This window comes from Taeniopygia guttata, chromosome 12 (genome assembly GCF_048771995.1).
Source record: "Taeniopygia guttata chromosome 12, bTaeGut7.mat, whole genome shotgun sequence".
Classification (NCBI taxonomy): domain Eukaryota; kingdom Metazoa; phylum Chordata; class Aves; order Passeriformes; family Estrildidae; genus Taeniopygia; species Taeniopygia guttata.
In genome coordinates this window covers 9403259-9425883 of record NC_133037.1, presented here as the reverse complement: position 1 = coordinate 9425883, position 22625 = coordinate 9403259, and the positions used below count along the sequence as shown (strand labels likewise).

At 44.9% G+C, this 22625-nt stretch overlaps 1 protein-coding gene across 5 annotated transcripts in view; it reads right to left on the bottom strand.

Annotated features, from left to right (window-relative positions):
• Window positions 1-22625, bottom strand: part of GRIP2 (glutamate receptor interacting protein 2) — a 247055-nt gene that overhangs the window by 72183 nt on the left and 152247 nt on the right. The window contains exon 1 of one of the 5 annotated variants that reach the window (XM_012572849.5): window positions 7890-14753. The exons of the other annotated variants lie outside the window; for them this stretch is intronic. Coding sequence (XP_012428303.5) covers window positions 7890-7929 — 40 coding nt within the window. The 5' untranslated portion in view covers window positions 7930-14753. Of the gene's footprint in view, window positions 1-7889; window positions 14754-22625 lie in introns of those variants that run through there. 5 annotated transcript variants of the gene reach the window in all.

The window sequence follows — 22625 nt, the reverse complement described above, 5'->3', positions numbered from 1 at the left end:
TGGGGCCCCTCTGCCAAGCTCGCTTGAGTGAGAAGATTGGGGATAAATTGAAATACAAGGAGGAAGAGGAGTTTCTTTGATTCTTTTTTGAAATTAATAATAATAATAATAACAATAATAACACAATTTTCTCTGTTGTCTCAAGCCTCTTGTCCAGCCTCACAAGTCATGGCACCCATCTCTCGACTGTCTCTGCAGCCAGCCTGGAGCTGGGCGGAATTTGCCACCACCTTAACAGCAGCAGTCACCTCCCATGGCCTGGCTACAGCAGCAAGGAGCAGGGAATGGCAGGGACAACATCCCACATGCTGCACAGCAAGGACAGGCAAGGGAGCAAAGGACCCCAGAGTGACACCTGGGTTTGGAGGAAAATAGGAAGCAATGAGTGATGCACCCTCTGTCTCTGAGCTCTTCTAACTTCAATCTGATTTTAACTCCACAGGTACAAGGTTTACAAGTCACCTGGGCTGTCTGATCCACGTATTTGAGCATCTTCCCACTGATTCCAGGCATACTTCTGTGGCTCTATCCCAGGACCCCATGCAGTCCATTCCTACCTCACACTCGCATCCCCCTGATTCCCCTGCATGGCTTCACTGCTGCAGAGGCATCAGCTGAGGCTGAACCTGCAGAGATGGTGCCCCAAGACCCCCCCTGCTCCTGGGGGCTGCTGGGCTGCAGATTGTAGGTATTTTGGGAGCAGGAGCAGCAGAGCACAGCGTCTCATGGCAGGAAGGAACAGGATTTGTTTATACAGTGGGTTGTATGGGAAATGCATTCCATTATTGGGAAAAAAAAATCCCTTAGCAAAACACATACCTTCATCTTATGCCAAGAGTTTAATCCTACCCAAATGGAGCCACATTCCATAAAGAAATTATCCTCTATAAATCACCGGGGCAGGAGCAGACCACTTCCCTCACATTTCAGGGTGAATGATTCTCTGTAGTAAGGACCCTGTATGGATCAGCCATCATGGTCACAAGGGGAAAGGAGGGGATCTCCACTGAAATCTTATGGAAAAGCAGATTTATTGCTGCAACATCTCCACAATGTGGGCTGGTGGCACAACAGCGAGGACTGCTAGAGGTCTGACTCAGACCCTCATCATTTGTATGCTCATGCATGTGGTTGCTCAAAGATCAAGGAGCAGATCCATGACTGAAGTCAGCTATTTGGCTGGAAAAGCAGATGTCTGAAGCTGGGCCATCCCACCCTCCCCTCAGCCTCAGGTGAGAGCTCCCACAGGGCAGGGGCTGAGGGTGCTGGACCTCTGGGCTCCCCATGTACTGAGAGGGCTCTGAGGAGGGACAGAACTTGGGAGGGAAGAAATATTTGGAGTCTCAAATAAGTTAGTTTACTCAATCTCTGCAAACAACTTGGCACATGACCTCCAAAACAGAAGCACACACCAGATCAGGACCTACATCCCTCCTTTAGGAACAAGGAAGATGCAATGATGCAGAAGAATGAAACAAATCCTTTTTTCATCCACACACCTGGCAGCAGGGAGCCAGATCATAGTCTTTCCAGCACAAGTTCTTGCCTCCCAGGACAAAAGCATGTTTATGCTTTTGAAACTGTTCCCCAGTCCTTCTCACCAACACTGTTCTCCCCAGACCTGAGCCAGGTCTTACCTCACAGCTTCATTATGATAAACCACACAAGTGCTGATTACATATTAAGGCTGAAAGTTGGAGTACTGCTGGGAAGAAAGCCATAATACCTTCCACCTTGCTAACATGAACCTGCACAGTAAGAAACAGATCAGGTGTGAGCAGTGATGAAGTGGATCATCTCTTCATCTCTCAGCTACACTAAATAATTTACAGGGCCATTTTGGGACTGATATGCAAAGCAGTTTAACAATGATTTAACAAAAAAGTATGAAACTCCATCTTTTCATGGTTTCCAGGTGTTGAGATCAATTTACTTCACAGCAATTTTAATTTCTGGGCCTTTCTTTTCCCTCCTCCCCACAAAACCTGCAGCTGCCAACTATGCTGGCATCTACAGCAGCTAGAAAACGAATTTCCCTGTGAAGCAAATTCTTCCAGGATGAATTGAATGAAGGCAGAGCTCATAATTGCACATTACTGAAAACATTTCTGGTAAAAAAAATGGGGAGATATTTTTATCCACATCTCCAGTTGAAAATTGCTGGGAAAGATGCTTTTGAAAAGCCATCATCTCCAAGCATGTAATTATCAGATCCTTGAACAAAAACACACGGTCAAAGGAAAAAAAATACTTCCATTGAAATAAAAAAATCAGGGGTGGCAATTGTTAGGAATGGAGGGAGAGAAATTCTTCATCCTGTGTGATTTTGCACATCTTAAGTTACTAGACTGATTTGTAAATCCACAGATTAATAAACTTGGTGGCTAAGAACATCAAGCTCAGTAATTTTTTGTTATGAACAGAATAATAATAATAATGTTATAAGAAAAAAAATCAGAAGCAGACTAGCAGTCAGACTGTCACAGACCCAGAATTTCCTAATGCCCACACAAGCACGTTTGTCTTGAAACCAAATTCTGCCACCTTGAATAGACAGGCATACAATGACCTGGGGGCCCCATCCTATCAAGGCTTAAGACTATGCCTACCCTGATGGGATTACTCACATGCTAAAATTTATGCAGTAGCTGAACCGACAGCTGAAAAGAGCCTTAAATGTTCTTATGCCTGGTAGCATTTCATTGTCAATTGATGAACATTGCTAAATATATTTTTGCTCTACTTTTTCCTATCCAGCACATCTTTCTGATTATTATGACTTGCCAGGTTTAATTATTTCTTTTATTTGCAACACCTACACATGCCTACACACAAAAGAAGAGGTGCCCTTTCCTCCAGATTGCCCAATACCTTTTTCTAACCTTCTGGACAAAATCCCATTATTTCCATCCTTGAATTAGGTGGATAATATCACAAGCAGTAAACATTGGCATCTGCACACAATCAATTTTAGCAATTTTAGCATTTTCAAAAGAAATTGAATCCTACATGTCCTAACAAATGCAAACACCTTGGCAGTGCAGTTACCATTGCCTTCCATGGATTAAAAAAATAAAACAAACATTATAAAGAACAATGATCCTGGACATAAAGCAAAAAGCAAGACTTAACATACCACATGAAACTCAGTCCCCTTCTATGGTCACTCTAAGTCAGAGTGAACCTCTTCTGGTGGCAATGAAATTTTCTTAGGCGTGGTGGCAGGGAGGTTAATGCCTCAGCTGGAAACTGGACTCCAACATTTAACACTGGAGAGAAAACCTCTACAGCAGTTGTTCAACTGACAGTGTGGACCAACATTTGTATCAAATCTCCCTGGCCTTTGCACGGAAAAACATCTTTCTCTTAACAAATCTGTAGTAATAGGATGTGCCTGACCACAAGCATTTGAGAGAAAAACTCAGTAACTCCCATACTGGAGGAGAAAAACTGAATTTAAAGAAATGTTTCTATAGGCCATGAAAAGCTGTAGGATATTGTTTCCATCTGTTTTCTTCTATAAAAGAGCAATTTCAGTGAAATGGGTCATCTCTAGAAAAGAGCAAGAATTTGTTTTGACAGCACAGATCAGCTCATTTATGCTTAAAAGTTTAGTCAACAAAACTTTAGAGTCCTGGTCACCAAAGTCCTAAAGCCATCAGGAGGTATCCATAAGAACCTAAGGAGGGGGGTAAGACATCACAAGGCTGAAGAATAAAATGTAACGTTCAGTTCAAAAAAACCAAACCAAAACAACATGCTACCAGAGTGGGGGCGAGAGAATGACAAATCCATCACCCTCTCTTTCAGTTCCTGAAGCTGCCTGTGTGTGAGCTGTTAACACCAAATGAGGAGGACTAACTGCAAACCTGGATCTACCACAAATAAGTCATGCCCACTCAATTGCTTTCCATATGAGAGTAACATTTCTGCATAGACAGAAAATGCAAGTTGCTATATCTCAATTTTAGAAATGCTTCTGACACTGTTTCACATGCTATTTTTGTAAGTGTGTTTGGGAAGCAGGATACAGATGATTATGAAGTGTATGCAAAACTGATTAGAAAACCACACACTGAGAAAATTCATCAGTTGTTCACAATCAGGAGAGAAAGATGCATAAAATGAAGTTCTGTGGGGACCCTCCACCAGCCTGGTATGACTCCAAATTTTCACAAAATAACCTGGATGGTTGCAGAGATCTTATTGAGTTTACTGATAGCCACAAGGCATGAGTGACTGGAAACAGGCTGGGACATAGATACTGAACCCAGAATGACTCATACATGGAAAGACAGATGTACAATTTGGTAGAGGGGCATGCAAGCTACCAGACCCAGGCAGGAACAATCTAATGAATGAAGGATGGGGAAAAACTATAGAAGTGACAGCAAGGACTCTTCAGATACTGTGGGCTGCAAACCAAATGTAAATCCACAATGCCATGTCATATGCAGGATGAGTTAACACCCTGCTACAAGCAGGGTGGGTATAGTCTACAAAATCTGTGAAATCATCATTCCATTTTACTCAGCACTGATAAAAGCCTTGGCTTGAATGCAGTTCCCAGGCCTGGGTACCACAGTTCAACAACCATGTGGCCCAGCTGGAGTTCATTCAGGTTGAATCAGTGCAGGTTGGTCAGACATCTGCAAGACCACAGCTTCTGAGGCTGGGGGGAGAGATGAGTTGTCTATGCTAAAAAGAAGAGAGGGAGGAGGAAAAAAAGTATTATTTCTCTCTTCAGATATTTGAAGATGCACAGAGGGAAAGGAGTAATCTGTCATCTGTGTTAGGACGGAATGCAAAGGCACTGAAATTACAAATAAGCAAAACTTTTCCTTAATATTTTAGAATACTGAATTAATTTGAGCTGATGAGGTGTTCCCAGATAGGATATATTCAAATGCAATGTGGATGGATGCTATCACAGGTATGGCCAATTCTATCTAAAGACAGAGGAACAGCACAAACTCTCTCTGCCCAGTTTTGGCTCAAGGAAATTAAGATCTGTGATTCAGCCCCAGAGATGTTTGTCTTGGTACACACACCCCAGTTTGTTTTTCTCTTAATCTTTCATTTGGCTGCAACTGAGGCAAAGCTGACAAGTGACGTAAGCAGCCTGATGAGCAGGACTTATATTAAATAGCACTATTGTGATGAATTCTTCAATAAGAAAGATAAAATCTTTCTTCCTAGGAGATTTATCTATAAAGATTTCCTCCTGTCTTATTCTAGCTCCTCACATTAGTTTTCTATCCCTCTCAGGCATGTTTTTTTCTATTTTTTCCCCTACTTATTTGGCAAGCAGGGAGAGAACAGGGGAGCTGATCCCTTGAAAACCGAGAGCAGGAAGGGGCAGAGATCTATTAACAGGTCTCTTTTTCTGGCCATTCCCACCCTGCAATAAAGGGGTACAGTTTGCCAGTCTGGAAAAAGGACAGGAAATTCTGTCCTTGGTCTGCAGAGAGTCCATCTCATGCTAAAAGCACGGCTTCTAAAGGCAACACAAAACCCACACCTAAAACCAAACAGCAAACCCAAACAGAAAAGAACATCCTCACTCATCTACTATCTTTATTCTTCTTTTGCCTTCTATACAAATTGTATTTAAAAAAAAATAATTAAGTCACTCAAATGGTTACATCTGAAAGACAAATGGTCTTCTGAAGTGCCTGTGCTGTCCTCAATTAACATTCGACATGGGCTGGTTTGGGATGGGATATTCAGTGGGTCACTTGGAGCAGCACAAAGGAGATTCAGTGAGTTCTGTTGCTCTGCCCATTCCTGCAATGATCCTGCAGTAAGGACTATCTGAATGTGAAGTTTGTTAGAGCAAAACATAGAGAATGTTCCTGGATTTCAGGAAGGCCATAAAGGATTTCAGGGAGGTCCTCCAACAGCAGGATTACAAAGGCTCTTGTAGAAACACAATCACCCTCCTATCAGCAGAATTACTCACTCTAAATAGAAAATAAACACCACCTCCCATAAAACATCACTGCTACTTTGCATTTTCTGACCCTTCCATTCTGAAGGACACACAAAATCTCTCTACTATTAAAATGTCCCATCAAAAAAAGTCTGAAAGCAACTGACAGAAAGAAAACAAATCACCGATACCCTAATGGTGGTGGGCCCAAAAAGCACTTCTGAAATGTTTGGGTGCTTCTTTGAAACAATCCATTTGGTTTTGCCTATTCCACTTAAAATGCTAAAATGAGTGGTAAGATTGCTATTCCCTTCATTGCTTCCATTCTAGATTTCCAGAAAGCATTCCCATGAAAGCCATGAAAGCTCAGTCCTCAGGAGCACCACAAACATAAGCTGTGAGGGTCTGACACCAGGGTAAAAAGCTTCCTTGCCCACCCTTGCACCATTCCTTTGCACGTGACACAGCGTTGGCCCAAGATTCTCAAGAAATGTTTGGGGCTGACATCAGAAAAAATTCTCATTTGATTACCCAGCATCCAGACATCACCATTTGCAACAACACAGCCATCTTGAAGCACCAGATGTCTCTGGTGTGATGTTGGAAGTTTCACAAATGACCCTTTCTGTGGCTGGTGGCATCAAGGAGACCCCTCCAGCACACTCAGTGTCAGCCACCTCGAAACCAGGGCCCAGTTCCTGGCTCAACCCCAAGAGCAGTGTGAGATTCTGCCAAGTTGTCTTCTGATCTTTCCACGGAACAAGTGCATTCCTGCCAACTCACACGCCCAGATTCCCTCAGCCTATCAGGACTCATCAACGTGTCTCTGGCAGCTTCAAATTAAGCCCCCAAAATGCTTCTGGCTGTGCTGGTACAGTAGGTGAATGTTGCCTCCAGTCACTATCCATGGGATTAAGCAACACAGCCAGGCTATGATGCTTTCCACCTGGTTCATCTTACCCTCAGACTGAGGGAGGGAAAACAATTTTCTAAAGTTGGGTTCATGCTTTAGGGCTTCTTAATGCCACAGACAGGACAAAGTCAGTCTCACTACATCACTTCAGGCAGTGCAAAATGATTCAGAAACCATAAATTACCTCTGTGCTTCCAACTCCAGTGTCTTTGCTTTCAGAAGGGAAATGCTTGCATCAGAGCGGAAGACAAGCTCCATGCAGCACATTCAGCTGCAACAAGCAGAGCTACAGCATGCAAAAAAGTACCTGAATATTGCACTCTGTTAGAAATATGAGCCTGTCCATCCTGAAAAGACTGGGGCCAGAATTGGCATCTGCCCTTTATAAAGGTGCCCTTCTAAACTCATCTACCAACTCTCTTGTAGAAATGAAATAGGTTTTTTTTATACTCCACAGTAACAGTGAGCTCATGTCTAAAGCAGGGGATAGCAGCTCATTGAAATGGCAGATTTCTAGCAGGAGCTGAAATATTTACTAGACAAGGTAATAGTGGATTATACAGGAGGGGGGGCAATGGCAGTGATGCCAATACATTCAGCAGAGTCCCTTCTCCCCTCTTTCTTCCCACCCCCCTAATCACTATTGCTGAAATGCCCAGACCATTCACACACTGAGCCTGGAAAATAAGGAGCTGCATTTAGATATTATTTTTTTAAGAGCCAAAACAGCTGTAAAGGCTCCACAATATCTTAGATGCCATAAGAACAGCCCCTGTGACTGCCAATCTTCCAGGTGGAGAAGGCAGCCTGAAGGGTACTCTCCAGTGGTCACAGGGAGAAATTCCTTACAGAGAAGCAAAGACATATTTCACAAATCAAAGCAATTCAGTTTGCATGCAATGATTTGGATTCGTAAAACCACTTTGAAAGTAGCACATGAAACTGTTCATGATATTAAAGATGCTTAAAGAAAATCAGATTAAACAAAAGTAAACTACTGGACAAGGGCAAAAAAAAAAAATAATACAGACATGGCTCACTCACCAAAGTCTGACTGCAAATCCTTTTTCAGTCCACAAAGCATGTCTGCTGTTATCTATCAAATCATTCAACTAATTGTAGGAGCCGCTCCGTATTCTCTGCCTGCCTGTGCTGAACCCGCTCCCGGGCAGCCCGGGCTGCCTCCCAGCGCCGAGCGCGGCCGCAGCGCACACGCGGCTCCCGCACTGCCCGGCAGCGAGACCGAGCACCAATCGTCCGGGGCTCTCCAGTTTGCGAGGACTCAGAAATGTGGCAATCCTTTAGGAAGAAATACCTTTACACGGCTGTTTAACGCGCGGCTCGCCAGTCCTGTGTAGAAACAGGAAAATGAAGGGTATAGGGTTGTTTGTTTTTTTTTAATGAGGTCCTAAAAATCCGGTGCTAGTTCTCTCGGCCCCACTGTCCATCAGGCATTGCCAAGCAAAAGTTGGAAGCGCGGTGATTAACCGGAACAGCTGGTTGAAGGGGAGGCAGCCACTGAACCCTGACGCTCCGGCAGATGCAGCAAATGTCGAGCGAGCACTTCATTCCCGGCGGAATTCCGCCCCGCGCCCCGCCGGCGGAGAGCGGGCATCATCCCGCGGAGATGCGCTGGCCCCTGCCCGCCCGAGCCCCTCGCTGGCTCTCATGGGCATTTCAGCCGGGGGGTGGGGGAACAAAAAAGGCATAGACGGGAGGAGGGCGGGCAGGCGGTGCTGCGGCGGAGGCAGTGCTGCCCCCTCGCCGCGCTCAGCGCCAGAACTTGGCCGGCAGCGGAGCCGCGCAGCAGCCCCGAGTTGCAATTGCAGTTGCAATTGCAGTTGCAGCAGCAGCGGGGCTGAGCACAAGAAGAGGCTGCGACTGCAGTGTTGCCTGACACACTTTCCTCTCCCCCACCCCCTCTTGGCAAGTGGTTGCAGAGCCTCCAGCACCTTTCAAGGCAATGTCAAGCTGCTGTCAAAGCATTACAGTGCCTCCCAAACACATACACACGGTGCTCGTAAGGGAATATGAGGCTGCAGCCTCGTGTCCTCCCTACAGTGTTTGCTGAAAACTCGCTTTAACCCTTTCTTAGGAAGGGCGGAGGAATCAGCACGGGCAAAAGGCATTCAAGTCTTGCGTTGAGATCTTGGCCAGACGAGGCTTTGAGGGCAGTGCTGGGACCCAGCTGGTCACCGGGAGTTTGGCCCTCCAGGACAAGATGCTGCATGGCTTCCCTGGCCCTGCACTGTGGGTAAGGAAAGGGCACTGGCCTAGGAAGGAATGGCTGCAGTAAACCAGTGTCTCCTTCCTTTACTATTAAAATGGAAAAGTTGTCTGATTTGTGTTGAAGATCCAGAGCATGCAGGGTATGCCAGTGCCCTGCCCATGAGACTCTAAGGGTGTGCACAGGGTCAGATCCTGCCTCCAGCACCATGCAAGTCCCCTTCTCAGCCAAGCTGTGAGATGAAACTGTGCTAACCAGCTCATGGCAGCATTCTTCATAGTCACCCTATTCTCTTGAGAACTACTGTCATCTATAACAGCAAGATTATACCCACAAACAGTGAAGAGAGATCAAGATGAGCATGGAATAAGGCACAAAAGGCATCTACATTTTTGTATGAGGCTCCAGGCATGGTTGAGACTGCTACTAGATTTGTCTGAAAGTGGCCATGAGGTCACAAATTTAGAAGGAAGCTCTGGAAAGGCAGCAAAGTTAAGCCTTGTTTCCTTAGGAAAGAAATCTGGATAAATCAAGAAGAACTAAACACATCTGAATGCACAAGCAGAAAATACTTAGAGACCTGGGGGTCCTAACTCTGTGTGGAGGAGGATAACTGGGTTTCAGCCTAATGCCAGAGCTCTTGTTCAGATTGAAATTCAGCAGCATTTCTACTGTGGTTCAAATTCAGCTATTTCATGAGAGGATAACTTATACAAAAGCAATAAAATCACTAAGTAATAAAAAAATACTTACAAAAGAGATATTTTGGTCCATAATTTGTTTAAAAGAAGTTGTTCAGCTGACAATAGACTTAATTAGTAATTGAGGCAAAATTTATAATTAGAAATTTTTTCACACAGCTATTAATGCTTTTGCTGCAAAGAAATTTCATCTTAAACAAAAAAACATTACCAGTTGCACCACAAATACAAGAAGCTGCTAATTTGAGAATAGCCCATTGCTTTGGATTCCATGAAATGGATGTCTCCAAAATGGTGTTTTAAAGAAAAATTTTTAATAATTGTGTTTATACCACCATAAAATTCTTCCCACGTTATCTGCTGCACAAAAAAAGTGTGTGACAACACACACTCTGATACACAGTTGAAGCTGCTTGTTTCTGTGGAAGAGAACTGGCTGGAGCTGCCCCATTCCTCTGATGTTGGTGGAAGAGGCATTTGGGCATTTCAAGCCCAGAATTGCTGGTGGCATTTGTTGAGCTGCTTGGCAAGACACCAGAGAACCAGGAGCCTGGAGAGGACAAAGATGTTTACTCTACGGTTTCTGGCCAAAATCCACAAACACAAACCTTTCTTCATGTTTCAGGTGGCACTACATTAAAACCAGTTAAAGTGAACAGCTTGAGTTTCTAATGGGGAAGGGTAAGGATGCACCACACACCCCAACAAAACAAGACAGACCACAGACATATGGTATGGCATCAAAATGTGTAGGAGTCATAAAAGAGCATCAACCTAAGCTATGGTGACAAACTCAAGGAACAGTATGTAGAGATTTGATGTTTCAGGAACAGTCTGTGCATTGTCCTGTACCTTCTTGACATAAACTTTAAGTTTGTGTGCTCAGAATTAGTAGCTTTCCAAAAATGCTCTGGCATATCAACTACATACAAGCTTCATCTACAAATGTATGGTTTTTAAAATAAGTTAATCTTGTGGAGGTGGAATGTTAAAAAAGTTTTTTCACAGGAAAAAAAAGAAAAAACCAATCTCAGTTCTGATTTTTTTGGCATATTCTGATCTCCTATTACCACTCCAGGAGTACAGTTCACTTGTAAGTAAGGAGCATCTACCCTTACATGCACAGACATGTACTAGCACTTGGTTTAGCATTTCTTGTACCCACCACATCCTGTCCTGCTTGTGAACCTCATACATATTTCTCCAGAACTGCCTTACAAATCCTCCCAGAACCTCATATGGAGTGATGCTGCAAACCTTACATGGCCTAAATTGGTTGGGACAACATTTACTGAATACACTTTCATCCAAACAAGACAGGGAGGACAGCAGAGGGAAGATCACAGGCTACTCAGAATATTCATTATTTAATCCAGTGTTTGATAGGTATTTGTAACCATTATTATTTAACCACATCCAAAAGGTTCTTTGTCAGAAGTCGCAGGACTGTGGAACACGCACACAAGATCCTGATATGAACCATTTAGCACTGAACATGGTCTGAGCTGTGGAGAACATGGAGTGAATCTTACATCACTCCACATTAGGAAGTCTCAGGAGACTCTCTGAAGACAGCTGAATGAACATAATGAACAGTGAGCCACAAGAAAATGATGAGGAAAAACCCCCAACCACATGCACTTAGAGAGTGCAGAGAAACACTGACGTTCCAACCGCATATAAAATGGTATTAATAGCAACAGAAATTGCTTTGGGTTAGGGAAGGTTCAAAAGAGACTGACACAGATGCTTTCTACTTTTTTTTAGTTCAGATGTTAAATTAAGATTTTTCCGTTACCATCTCCTTCTTCTCATCCTACTTCTTCCATTTAATAATACATGCCTACACATCAGGGTCCCCCTGGGACTGGGGACTCATCTTCCTGTTCATCCACCCTCTCAAGGCTTGTTTCTGGCACAGCAGACCCAGTGCTTCCAGTTGTATATTGGGAAAGACAGTATTTACTGGGAATTCTAAGCATTTCTGCACAAAATCAAGAAGTTTGGAGAGCCTTCTTTGATTGATTTTTGGTTGCAACAGACAGGGAGGAGAAGGGACAAAAGGAAGACCCATCACTCTCTTGGTGGAAGAGACTTCACAGCTGATTACCCAGCTACCCACTGGCTGCACATTTGCTCCATTTCATCTGCTCCAATTTTACATAGTTGTGCTTATTTAGAAACCCCAGACAACTGCATATCAGCCTCAGGCCTCGTCTCTGGTCTAAGCAGATGCCCTGATTTTTACATACAACCCCAAAATGCAATGCACTGTTTCATCAATATATTTTTATGGCAAATGGAGAAGGGACTTGAAAAGAAAAAATCTTTAAGGGTATTTAAACAGCTTAATAATGGAGCCAGAGGAAGACCTTGATTGTTCTTTTCTTCAAGTGCAAATTCCACCAGCTAGTCCTAAACACTAATTTATTACAGGTAGTGAACACTGAAAGATAAATTGACCCATCCAGTAAGCAATTAGAACCCATGCCACACGCACACACGCAGAGCACTGACACAGAGTACTTCCTTTGCACAGCAAAGGTACCCCCAAGACCCCCATCCATTCCTTCCACCATCAGAGCACAACAAAATGGTCCTTGCACATTTTTCTGGGTAATCAGAGTAGGACACACTGGGGTTGGAGACCCCAGTGCTGATAAGAGAAACAGTGGAAGATAAATAGGCTGCAGGAAAGTACAAGGTCCTTTATTCCCCAGCCAGCTCTAATGATACAAAAGAGCTCGTTCAGGGACCTTGTTAGCAAAGGTCATCCCAACAAAAGTGAATCTTGGCTTTACAATGATTTTTTAAGCCAAATGGAGATGAGCTTGACAAGACACAGCAATAAGAAATACAGCAGGAGGTTAACAACAACAACCACCACCAGCCATGCCACGGCAAAGATGGAGTTTATGACCTGGTCCGAAAGGAGGAAGTTGCATGCACAGTTTCTGAAAGGAAGTTCAACACTTTCAGGTAGACAGAGCATATTTCTCCCATATATCTCTACTTCTGTGGCTTTATGTACAGAACAAGTACTTTTTCTAGGCAAAATACATCCCCCTTCCTTTGGAGAGTCTCCTAATTGGTTTTACTTTTTACCCCCTCAAATCTTTCATAGAAATATAGCTGGATGGTACCCCACAGCCTTGTGACACTGGTAAAATCCTCAAGCACGTGTGTGATTGGAGGAACCATGCAGACACAGAAAGCAAGGGTAGCACCATGCCACTAGAGGAAACAAAATGCCTACTTCCCAGCTTTTAGTGATCCGTGCACTGGAATGTGAGAAATTTGTTGACAGGGGAAAAAAAGGAGGGCAAGTAAGCATCTAAACTTGTCAGTGATTGGACTGATTTCCAGTTTTAAAGTCATTAAACCACTCCAATCCACAGTGAGTGTGTGGTAGCTTCACTTGGCACTTCAATACCTGCACCAGTGGCTGCCCTGGAAGGGCCTGTTCATGATCTCTCCTTCAGCAAAAATGCTGGTTCTTCTTTATATTTTATTCATGTCACTGAGAATGAAAGTAGTGATGGGCCTTTTGGCAGCTGGCCTGCATCCACCTTCCCTCCACACTATGGGTGAGCAAGTTAGGTGAAACAAGCTCCAACACAATCAAAGTACAGATGAGAGAAAACAACTTCTGCTACAGACCTTTGGATATAGAGAGAAAATGGGAAACAGGCACTGCAGCCCTACAAGAATAGAACACAACCCTAGAGCTCAGTCAGCTCCAAAGAGCTGCCAAAGGACAGCAGGGAGCAGAGGTGTGAGCAGGTGGATGGGGCTGCAAAGCACATCAGCTTCCCTCAACCCCTCATGCCACAAGAGCTCAGGTCTTTGCAGTAGTAGGGACTGAAAGACTTCTTTCTCTTGATCCAAAAGGATGCAGTGCTTGAGCCCAAAGAGAGGACCCTTCTAGTAGCAGGGATGTGGCATTGCCACAGACATGAGAAAAAAAGACAGAGAAAGAGGCAATGCTGCAACCTGTAGGACACATCTCAGCATCCAACTCTACTCCTGCCTGTGGGAAGAAAAACCTCTGCATCTTCTCCTTAAAGCATTTATCTTGGCACTCGTCTCTGTAGAAGCAATGCTGCCAATGCAGAAGGGAAAATAAGCAAGTGGGTCATCAGTCTTACCCGTTGTCACACAGTTTCTTTTCAATGAGTAGCAGTGTAACAATGCATTAACAATAAATGAAATGCCATGTTAACACTAATTTGCATAGTACAGAGCCACATTGCTCTGCTGCCTCTATTCTCTTTCCTAACTCTCCTGACCTGCATATGAAACAAGATGAAATTTAATTGCTGGGGCATTCAGTAGAATCACTGAATTCCTGCTTAATGAGGCTTCATTTGTACTCTGTTGCATCAGACACCTTCTCTCCAAGGTGCTGTATTAACCAGCTGAGATATAAAATATTTTCCAAGGCACATTTTCATATGTGTTTCAACAAAGAAATAGCAGGAAAAGCGCTGACTGCAAAAGACAGTATTAGTATCAGCAGCATAAGGCCAGTGAAATCCCAAGAGCACCAAGCCATATTCCTCCACCAAAAAAAAGCTTTAATGGCTTTTATATATGCTCTAGCATGCTACTGCGCAGCATCTATGCTGTGCAACTCTTCTAGAAGAGACAAGGCAAAGCTAGGTGAGACCTGGCCAAGGTCTACATGAGAGACAGCCAAGAACTAGAAGCAATACCAATAATTTTGGTGACTCAGAAAAAGCACAGCCCACGTTGCACCCAGGAGTCAGAGCTCTGGATGGTTTTGCATTCAGATACCTCCGTGAGCTCACCTCATTCAGAAGTCCTTGGCTGAGGAGGCACCTCATGTGAGGCACTCAAGCTGCCTGCCTGAAAGCTCAGCCTTCCTCCTCGGTTTTTGCTCAGCCGTAGCAGAGCCAACACCAGCAGCACAGGCACAGCCGGGCTTCAGAGTCACATGTAGGGACCAAAGCCACCAAAGCAGGCGGCATTAACTCGCGGTGGCAGGGACACAAGGCAGAGCAAGGGTGCCCAGCTGAGCGCTGGCCGAGGCCACGGCCGGTGTCGGCTCTGCCCACGCTGGGTCGGCAGCACAGACCACACTCCGCGGGGGGAGCCGATCACAGAGAGCAGACAGACATGACCCAAAAGGCGCTGCCACGCCAGGCAGCAGCTTCCCAGCGCGGGGGAAAACCAGGCCAGTGTCGGAACTCAAAATGTCCCTCAGACATTTTCAGAGGTTTCAGGCCTTGGTCAAAAGCATTTTAGACCCTGGCAAGCAGCTGAAAACAGCTGTGATCTTGAGTTTGAACCATGGAATGAGTTACCAACTTTGAAGGTGGAACAAGCGGTCACAGAGGGTTAGATGGTATGGTAAAAGTAGTCACAAATTAGAGGGGAAAATTTTTTAGTATTGTACAGGGGGGTTTTAACACCTGTACAGGGGGGTTTTACTTTGTACATGGGAGTCAGGAGTTCTAAGATGGGGGAAAGTGGGCCTGATCCTGTTCTTCCTCCTTCTTCTTCCTTACCTCCATGTTCTTGGTGATGTTGGCACTCACAGATTGGTTTAGAGTAGAAAAACACATTGTAACATGGATAGTAGGTATTGGGGAAAATCTGTAAACATATAATACGTAATATATCATATAAAAGATAGCAGCAGCCTTGGGCAGGGAGAGACGACGGAGACACCGGACAGTGAGGGTGTCAGGAGAGTGTGTGTCTCTGCCTGGGCCGCTGACCTAGGCAGCCACAGCGGGTGAGGACAATCTTTTAGATAGCTAGCAATAAACTGCCTTGAGACCGAACCACAAGAGGCTGCGGAGTTTTTCTTTGGAAGCACGGGTTGGAGGAGAGACTTTACCACCACACGAGACCCCAGAATCAATCCCGGGGTTCTCACAGGCCAGGCTCTCCGGCTGCCTCAGGAGGGCTCCCGGCTCTCCCCAGCCGCCCTCGGGCGGGGCGGGCGCTGCGGCCTGGATCCCTTGCCAAGTTTTACCTCCCAAGCCGGGGCAAGGCAGAGCCACACACAGCTCCGGGTAACCCCCGAGTGCTGAGACCGGTGATTTATGAAGTATTTTGGCTTCAGAACACGCGGAGCTCCCCGAGGGATGGCAAACTGCTTGTTAGTGCAGGTTCGCAGGATGGGAGCAGCATCCCCGCTCCCAGCCGCTCTCCCCGGGAGCAGTCAGCACGCTCCCTGCAGTCTGTAAAGGTTTGTCCTTCCCCTGGTGTGTTACTGTCACCTATCAAATACTGCTTAGGCTCATCCCCAGCGTGGGTCCACACAACACCAGTGGATCCATGACAGCTGCAACAGGCCAAGAGATCAGCCACAAAGTCATTTTCCCGTTTGCGTTGTAAGGGGGGAGAGCAGGGATCAGGGTATGGCATGAGGCAGTCCTAATCATCCCAGGGTAGCTAATTATAAAGGACGCAAATTGGCAGAAATAAAGCCACATGGTCAATAATAGTATTTTTTTTAAAGCTGGAAATTTTAGCCCATTATCTTTCCAGCTGAAAAGCTTTAATTGAAAATGGTTAATCTTCCAGTGGGTTCAGGAAGGGTTTACAAGCTAATTGCTCTCTTTTCTTTAGGATTAACACTTTGTTCTGTGAATAGGAGTGGAGGGCAGCAGATGTGCAGCCTTTACTCTCTTTAATCCAAATACCCCACTGCCACAGATGCTCCCAATGCTGTGTGGTGGCATAATGGAATCTCTTTCTTGCACATAAAGCGCTTGTTCTGAAATGAAATTACAGCTATCTATTAGAAAGGGAACAATAAATTTCCTCCACCACACATCACCATCACGAAAGACACAGCACTGGGCTGTAAAAATCCCTGATGGAAGTAAATCTTGCAGGAAAGAGAGCAGCTAACAGATGAATTTACCATGTTTCTTTTGTAACTGGTAGTCAGTGTCATTTGGACAAGGGCAGAAAAGTCATTATCCCATGAAAGTCAGAACATGATCCCACAAACCTCAGGGTGGCTGGGACCTGGCTGCTAAACTCTAGGCTGGGAGAAGATTTAAAGGAGCCAGCTGGGAGAACAACTGCCTTCCATTTAAAACTAGAGAAATTAATTCTGCTAACCACAGTGACAGCTACGACCTATTGCTCTCACAGACTGCCCATAAAGCTAGTTGGGAATCTTGACTAGCTGGACTAGATGGGATTTGTATTACATGAGAAAAAGGAGTTGGCTTGATCCTGTGATCTCTCTGTACATAAAGGAGAGGAGGATCCCTAATAGCAAAGGCAGAGTGAAGCCTATTTCTCAGAAAGAGGGGAGGGAGAGAAAATATACATTCAAAGACATCTTAAATGAACAAATGAGGTTGTAGCCATTCAGCTCTTGCTGCTGCAGGGCAAGGAAGACCAAGTCCTTCTTTACCTGAAATCTGCACTCCTGCTGCTCAGAAAACCAGCATCTGGCACCTCCTTGCAAGATCCTGATTACCAGTCCCAAAGGGGTCACACACCTGTTAGCAAAGCAACTTTCCCTATGATCAGACCAGGGAAGGCCACACCATTAGGAGTGACAGTGTGCCAGCCCACCCTGCCCAGACTGGAGACCATAAAAGCAACAGAGCACTTGGGCCCAGAAGGTGAGGGGAGAAGGAGGAAGCATTTAGTGTTTGAATCAACAAGTCAAGCTAATGTTTTGTGTAATAATGTCTCAGCAGTGCTGTTCAGAAAGGCACTAGGGAAGGGAGCCAGCCCCACCTGTATGAGCTAACAGCATCTCCAGGACTTCCCCTAGAATGGCCAAGGAGAAGGACATGTTTGCCTAGAGAGCAGGTCATCTTGAGTCCCTTGGATCAATTTCCTAACTTTAGCAATCTGCAAACTAGAGAGAAGATTCATCTCTTTTGACAGAACAGCAAATACAGCTCAAATACAAATGCTTCCCCTATTCCTCCTCTCCCTAAAACCTAGAATTTTCTGCTGAGTCACTATCAAAAAGAACATACTCAAACCCAGGAAGGAAGCAGTGCAAACACTACCCATACAAGAGTGTCTCAGTCAAACCCATGGAAGCAGAAGACACAAGAGTCCAGGGAATGGGTACCATACTCAGAAATTTCAAAAGCTCAGCTAGTTTTTAAAAACTGAGTTTGTGTGAAGTACAGCTCAATATTGCCTTTTCAAACCCTTCCTGGAACAGTCACGAAGTTGCTATCCTAATTCAAGTCTTTCATTAGCTGGTGAATTGGAATATTTAGTTTTCAAATGAAGATGAATTGTTGCCAGTCACAGCATCATCCTGCATTCAGCAGTGAACTTGATCTTGCAAAGTATTTCCTCAACTAAGGGAGAAAATCCTCAGAGCAAGCAGATGACAGACACTCATATCATGAGCATATGGCCATATTAAAATCTAGATGGATGCTGAGATACTAGAGGCATGGGTTAGGAGGGGATGTTTTCAAAACTCTCTTAACCCAGTGACCCAGTTTATGGGAGAGATGCTTTATCATTTGTACCTTTAGATTGCTCATGAGCAAGTGCACACTCTCTGCTACCTCAGCAGCTGTTCACATGCTGAAATGTGGTAGCTATTTGTGCAAGAAGGCATTAAAAGTTAGAGATTTGTTCATTATTGCTTTCCTGGGTGCTGTTTCTGGTACTCAAAGGCATAAAAATCCTGCAGAAGCTGACTCTCTAGGGCTACACCTCCTACTCCAAGAGTGCATTTCTATGCAAGAGCCACTGGGAACAATACTGAAAACCTTATTACTCCACAAATATGAACACACAGAATCCAAGCCAGAATCAACACTGGATAAATTATGGCCAAGAAAGCCATGTTTTAAAGCTATATATTTGGCAAAAATATGCTTTGATGGTTGTCTTCTTTTCAAATTAAAACAAAAAAGCAGAGAGACAATTGTTTTCTGAAAGCAGTAAGAAGCACTGTGAAGACCTAGTTTTGTAGTTTTGTGATCACCCACCTTCACATTAGCTGACATCCCTGACATGCAGTTACAGATCTACTGCAGAACTGAACTAGCATTACAGAAGAGCTTCCCAGAAAAAGCTTTTTGTAATAGAAATATTCTGTCCAATTATTTACAGAGTGATCACTTAAGAACATTTATTCTCCAAAATATGCTGTACTATAAACCCCATTTACTCAACTATTAATTCATTTCTGAGAAGCAGCACAAAACTTAGTAGGATGTGGAGATTTGAGTGAAAATTATGGGATTGCTTTCTTTATAGCTGAGAATTGATGCACATATGTCAGAGGACAGACAACAGGATCAAACAGGTCTTGATCAAAACAATCAGAGCAGTGAAGCCTAAAGAGGCTCTGAACCAACAAGCAACACCTGAGAGGCAGGTCACAATGGGGATATTAAAGCTTCCTTGCAAGATTTGAGGTGCACTCCTGCAGTGACCACACACTCCTGGAGACCACTGCATGTAGATGGTGCCCAGGTATGGCTGACTAACAATTACTTACATTTTATGTGATGTTCCAAAGTAATTAAAAAGTGGATTCCTTTAGAAATAGCATTGCCTCAAGCCCATCAGGATGTTTTTTAGGCAGTAGTCTCACTATTACAAAGGATATTTGTGATCTGAATTGCAGCTACATTAAATACATTATTAAATATACAAAGCATCATGCAGCTGTAGTTATCCCCAGAATGACTCACTCCTGGTGTACAGTGAATTAGCCAGAGGAGAAGGGTATTGGAGGAAGGAGCAAATGTTCTTCACAGGTCATTACTGTAGCTACCACATCAATCCTCTCTCCAAGCCACTCTCTCCTTTCCCTTCTTCATAGAATCACTTGGGTTGGAAGGAATCTCTCTGGAAGTTTTGTCATGAACTCACTCCACAGGCAAATAAAAATACCCCCATTACTTGGGAAGCTTCCAACAAAATAAATGTTTACAGTGGAACCACATGGGCGAGGGAAGGTGGGTGCACCTGCTGTCCCCTGTGAAAAGGGACATTGGCAGAGCCACTCCAGCAGCATCCACATCTCTGATCCTGCCCAGGGCTGGGAGCTGTGGCCTCGTGGCCGGGATTCTCCTCTCTGCAGAGAGCAGCCCAAGTGCACCAGCCTCCCTCTCTCTAAGAAGGTATTTGGCAGGATTTGACAGTCGAGCATAATTCCAGATGAAACACGCCAGATTGAAGGATTTCTGCATAATTAGGGATATAATACTGTATTTAAGAATCTCCCAAATACCCGCAGTTAACAGAGGGCAGCGTGCTCGGCGGAAACCCATCTCCTGTCACCAGGGAATAAAGCTGGCACTAAGTGCATGCAGATCTTCACTTTCTTTAATACCTCAGCAGCCCAAATGCAACAGCCAAAAAAAGTCCTTTCCAGAATGGGCCTGAGTCCACGGGAGATCTCCTGGACTGGATGCCCCAGCTTAGAGGCATCCAGTGTTCCCAAAACAGCAAAGTGGCTGTGCTGGTACCCAGGCTTTGGGAAAGTTTCTATAGCAACAGGACACAAAATTTAGGTATTTACATGGCACAGCTGATTTACACCATCACAGCTGTGTTTAAGTCATTGAGGCTGAGGGAAAAGCCTGAAAAAGTAAGATGCAGCTCCCCATCAGAGGAGTTTTTCCCTTTGTTTCATCCCCCAAACAGTTTTTAAGTCTCAGATTTTGTTCTGATGGGTCACTTTTCTGTTACCTCTTCCAAGGCCCATCCCTGGGTAGATGCTTTCTTTATACTCCAGCTGTTGAAAGGCCATAGAATCCCAAATTTTCCAGCTTTAAGAAAGACCTAGTCCAGACAGTACTGCAAGATACACTCTTCTCAAAACAGCAGGTGCAAATATATTGGAGGAACAGGAAAGCCATACATGCACATTTTCTAAGTACATATCCAGATTTCTGCAAAGCTGCCAGGCTGCAGTGGCCAGCACCATCACCAGCTCTTCCTCCATGGGCCACCGTGGTACATGGGGAGCTGCAGGGTGGGCAGATCTCTGCACCGAGACCAGGAACACACTGAACAGCAGCTCTGTGCCATGAGGTCACAGATTTAAGGCTGGTGGAGACTTCCTGTGTGTTTTCTCACCAGCCCACAGACACGTCCCTGCAATGAGCTCATCCTCACACCGCTGCAGAGGACACAGCTGCCATGCCTAGCAGAAATCCCAGGACAGAAGTGTCACCTCAACAGGCTGATCTCAATGCTCAGAATAAATGCAAAATCTTCCTGCCACTCCAGTCCCACGCTGCAGCAGCCACTCCTCAGCTCCTTCTGCCCCTGGATTGGCAGCCTGTGCTTTTCCAGAGGGATGAGTGCACAAGAGTGTGCTGCCCTCACACAACATACCACCGCTATGGAAACACTGTCTGGGCTGAAATTTGAGGCTCTGCTGTCACTGATGTTTGCAGCCCTGCAGGCTTCTGCCCCAGCACATTGCCTGTCCCCAAGCCCTGGGGTGACAGAGCAGATTTATGGGCCCAGAAATGTGATGCTCATCTGTGTCACAGGATGGAGAAAATGGCAGCTGCGAAGTTCAGTGTGCCATTAGGACAGCTATGGTTTTTCCCAAGACCATATTGCTGCCCAGCTGCTGTCACAGCTTTTCTCCCTACACTTTCACCTTCCTTGGACTTTTGCAAATCAGGAGTTTCACTTCAGTTTGGAACTAGCAAAAGTTTCAAAGCAAATGAGATGACCATTCAGTGTTTTCTCTCACCTTTCTTACAGGTGAAGAGCTCCTAAAGGACAGCGCCACAAAGCCTTCTTCCCACTGCAACCTCACACCCCCTCCCTGAAAACACTTGCTGGAAGGCAGTTAAAACTTAAAAAAAAAAAAAAAAATAAATGGTGAAAAGGACAGGCAAGGAAGGGGAAGCATGGGGATTGAGCAGACAGCAGATTAATAGCCTGGCATTTATGGCAGTTTAATAGTAGAGCTGTCACAATAGGAGAGATTTACTAATTGCAGAGTCATTTGCCATGGATTCCCATCAAGCTGCCATTTAAATCGCTGTGCAGTTTTTAAGATGGCTTTTGAAACTGAGGAAGCAGGGAGAAGAGACAACACTCACAGTCTTTATGAAGCTAAATTTAGGAAAGTATTGTGTTTTCACAAAGATGACCAAGTCAATAAGGAAGCAAGGAAGGAGCTAGCAGAGTCCTGCGAGCCCCAAGGTGCTGGGAGGAAGGGGGCAGGTATTTGTGCCTGAGCCCTGCCATGCAATAAGCAGGTCTTACATCCGAGGACAAGGCTCTGACCTCAAACTAAGCCCTGAAGAGTTTTACATAGGTTTAACTAGTGACCTACTAATACCTCCAACATCTCCCCAGGCATTGAGCTATACCTCCAACATGCCTTTTTTCAGAATTAGTCAGCACTGGGTTTAGGGACAAAAGAAGAGTAGTAATCTCTTGGGTCTGTCAGCAGGGAGGATCAAGTTGGTCCTTCTTCTACTGAACTTCAAAGTGAGCAGTAAGCTCCTAATTTGTACTCATCACACAGAGCCTCTACCTGAGGCATGCACAGCTATTTTTGTCAGGGCAACCTGGCGACAGCATGCTGCAGTGCTCTGCATGCCACCTCCATAACTTGGCTCTTCTCCATCAGGTCCCTGAGGCCACCAGTGCCAGGCCAGGGAGTGATTCACAAAGCTGTGAGTCCTACTAGACTCACAACACCGGGTCTGTAGGAAAATTAAACAGGTTGAAAATTTTTTCCAGCTAAATCCTCAAGCGACAGTTGTTACCTGGTGAAAATACCTCATTCCAGTCAAATGTGATGTTCCTCAGCCTTGACTAGGAAGTTTCCAGCACAGCCTGGAGAGAATTAAATTCAACCCAAGTGCAAGCAAGAGACCTGGTGAATAA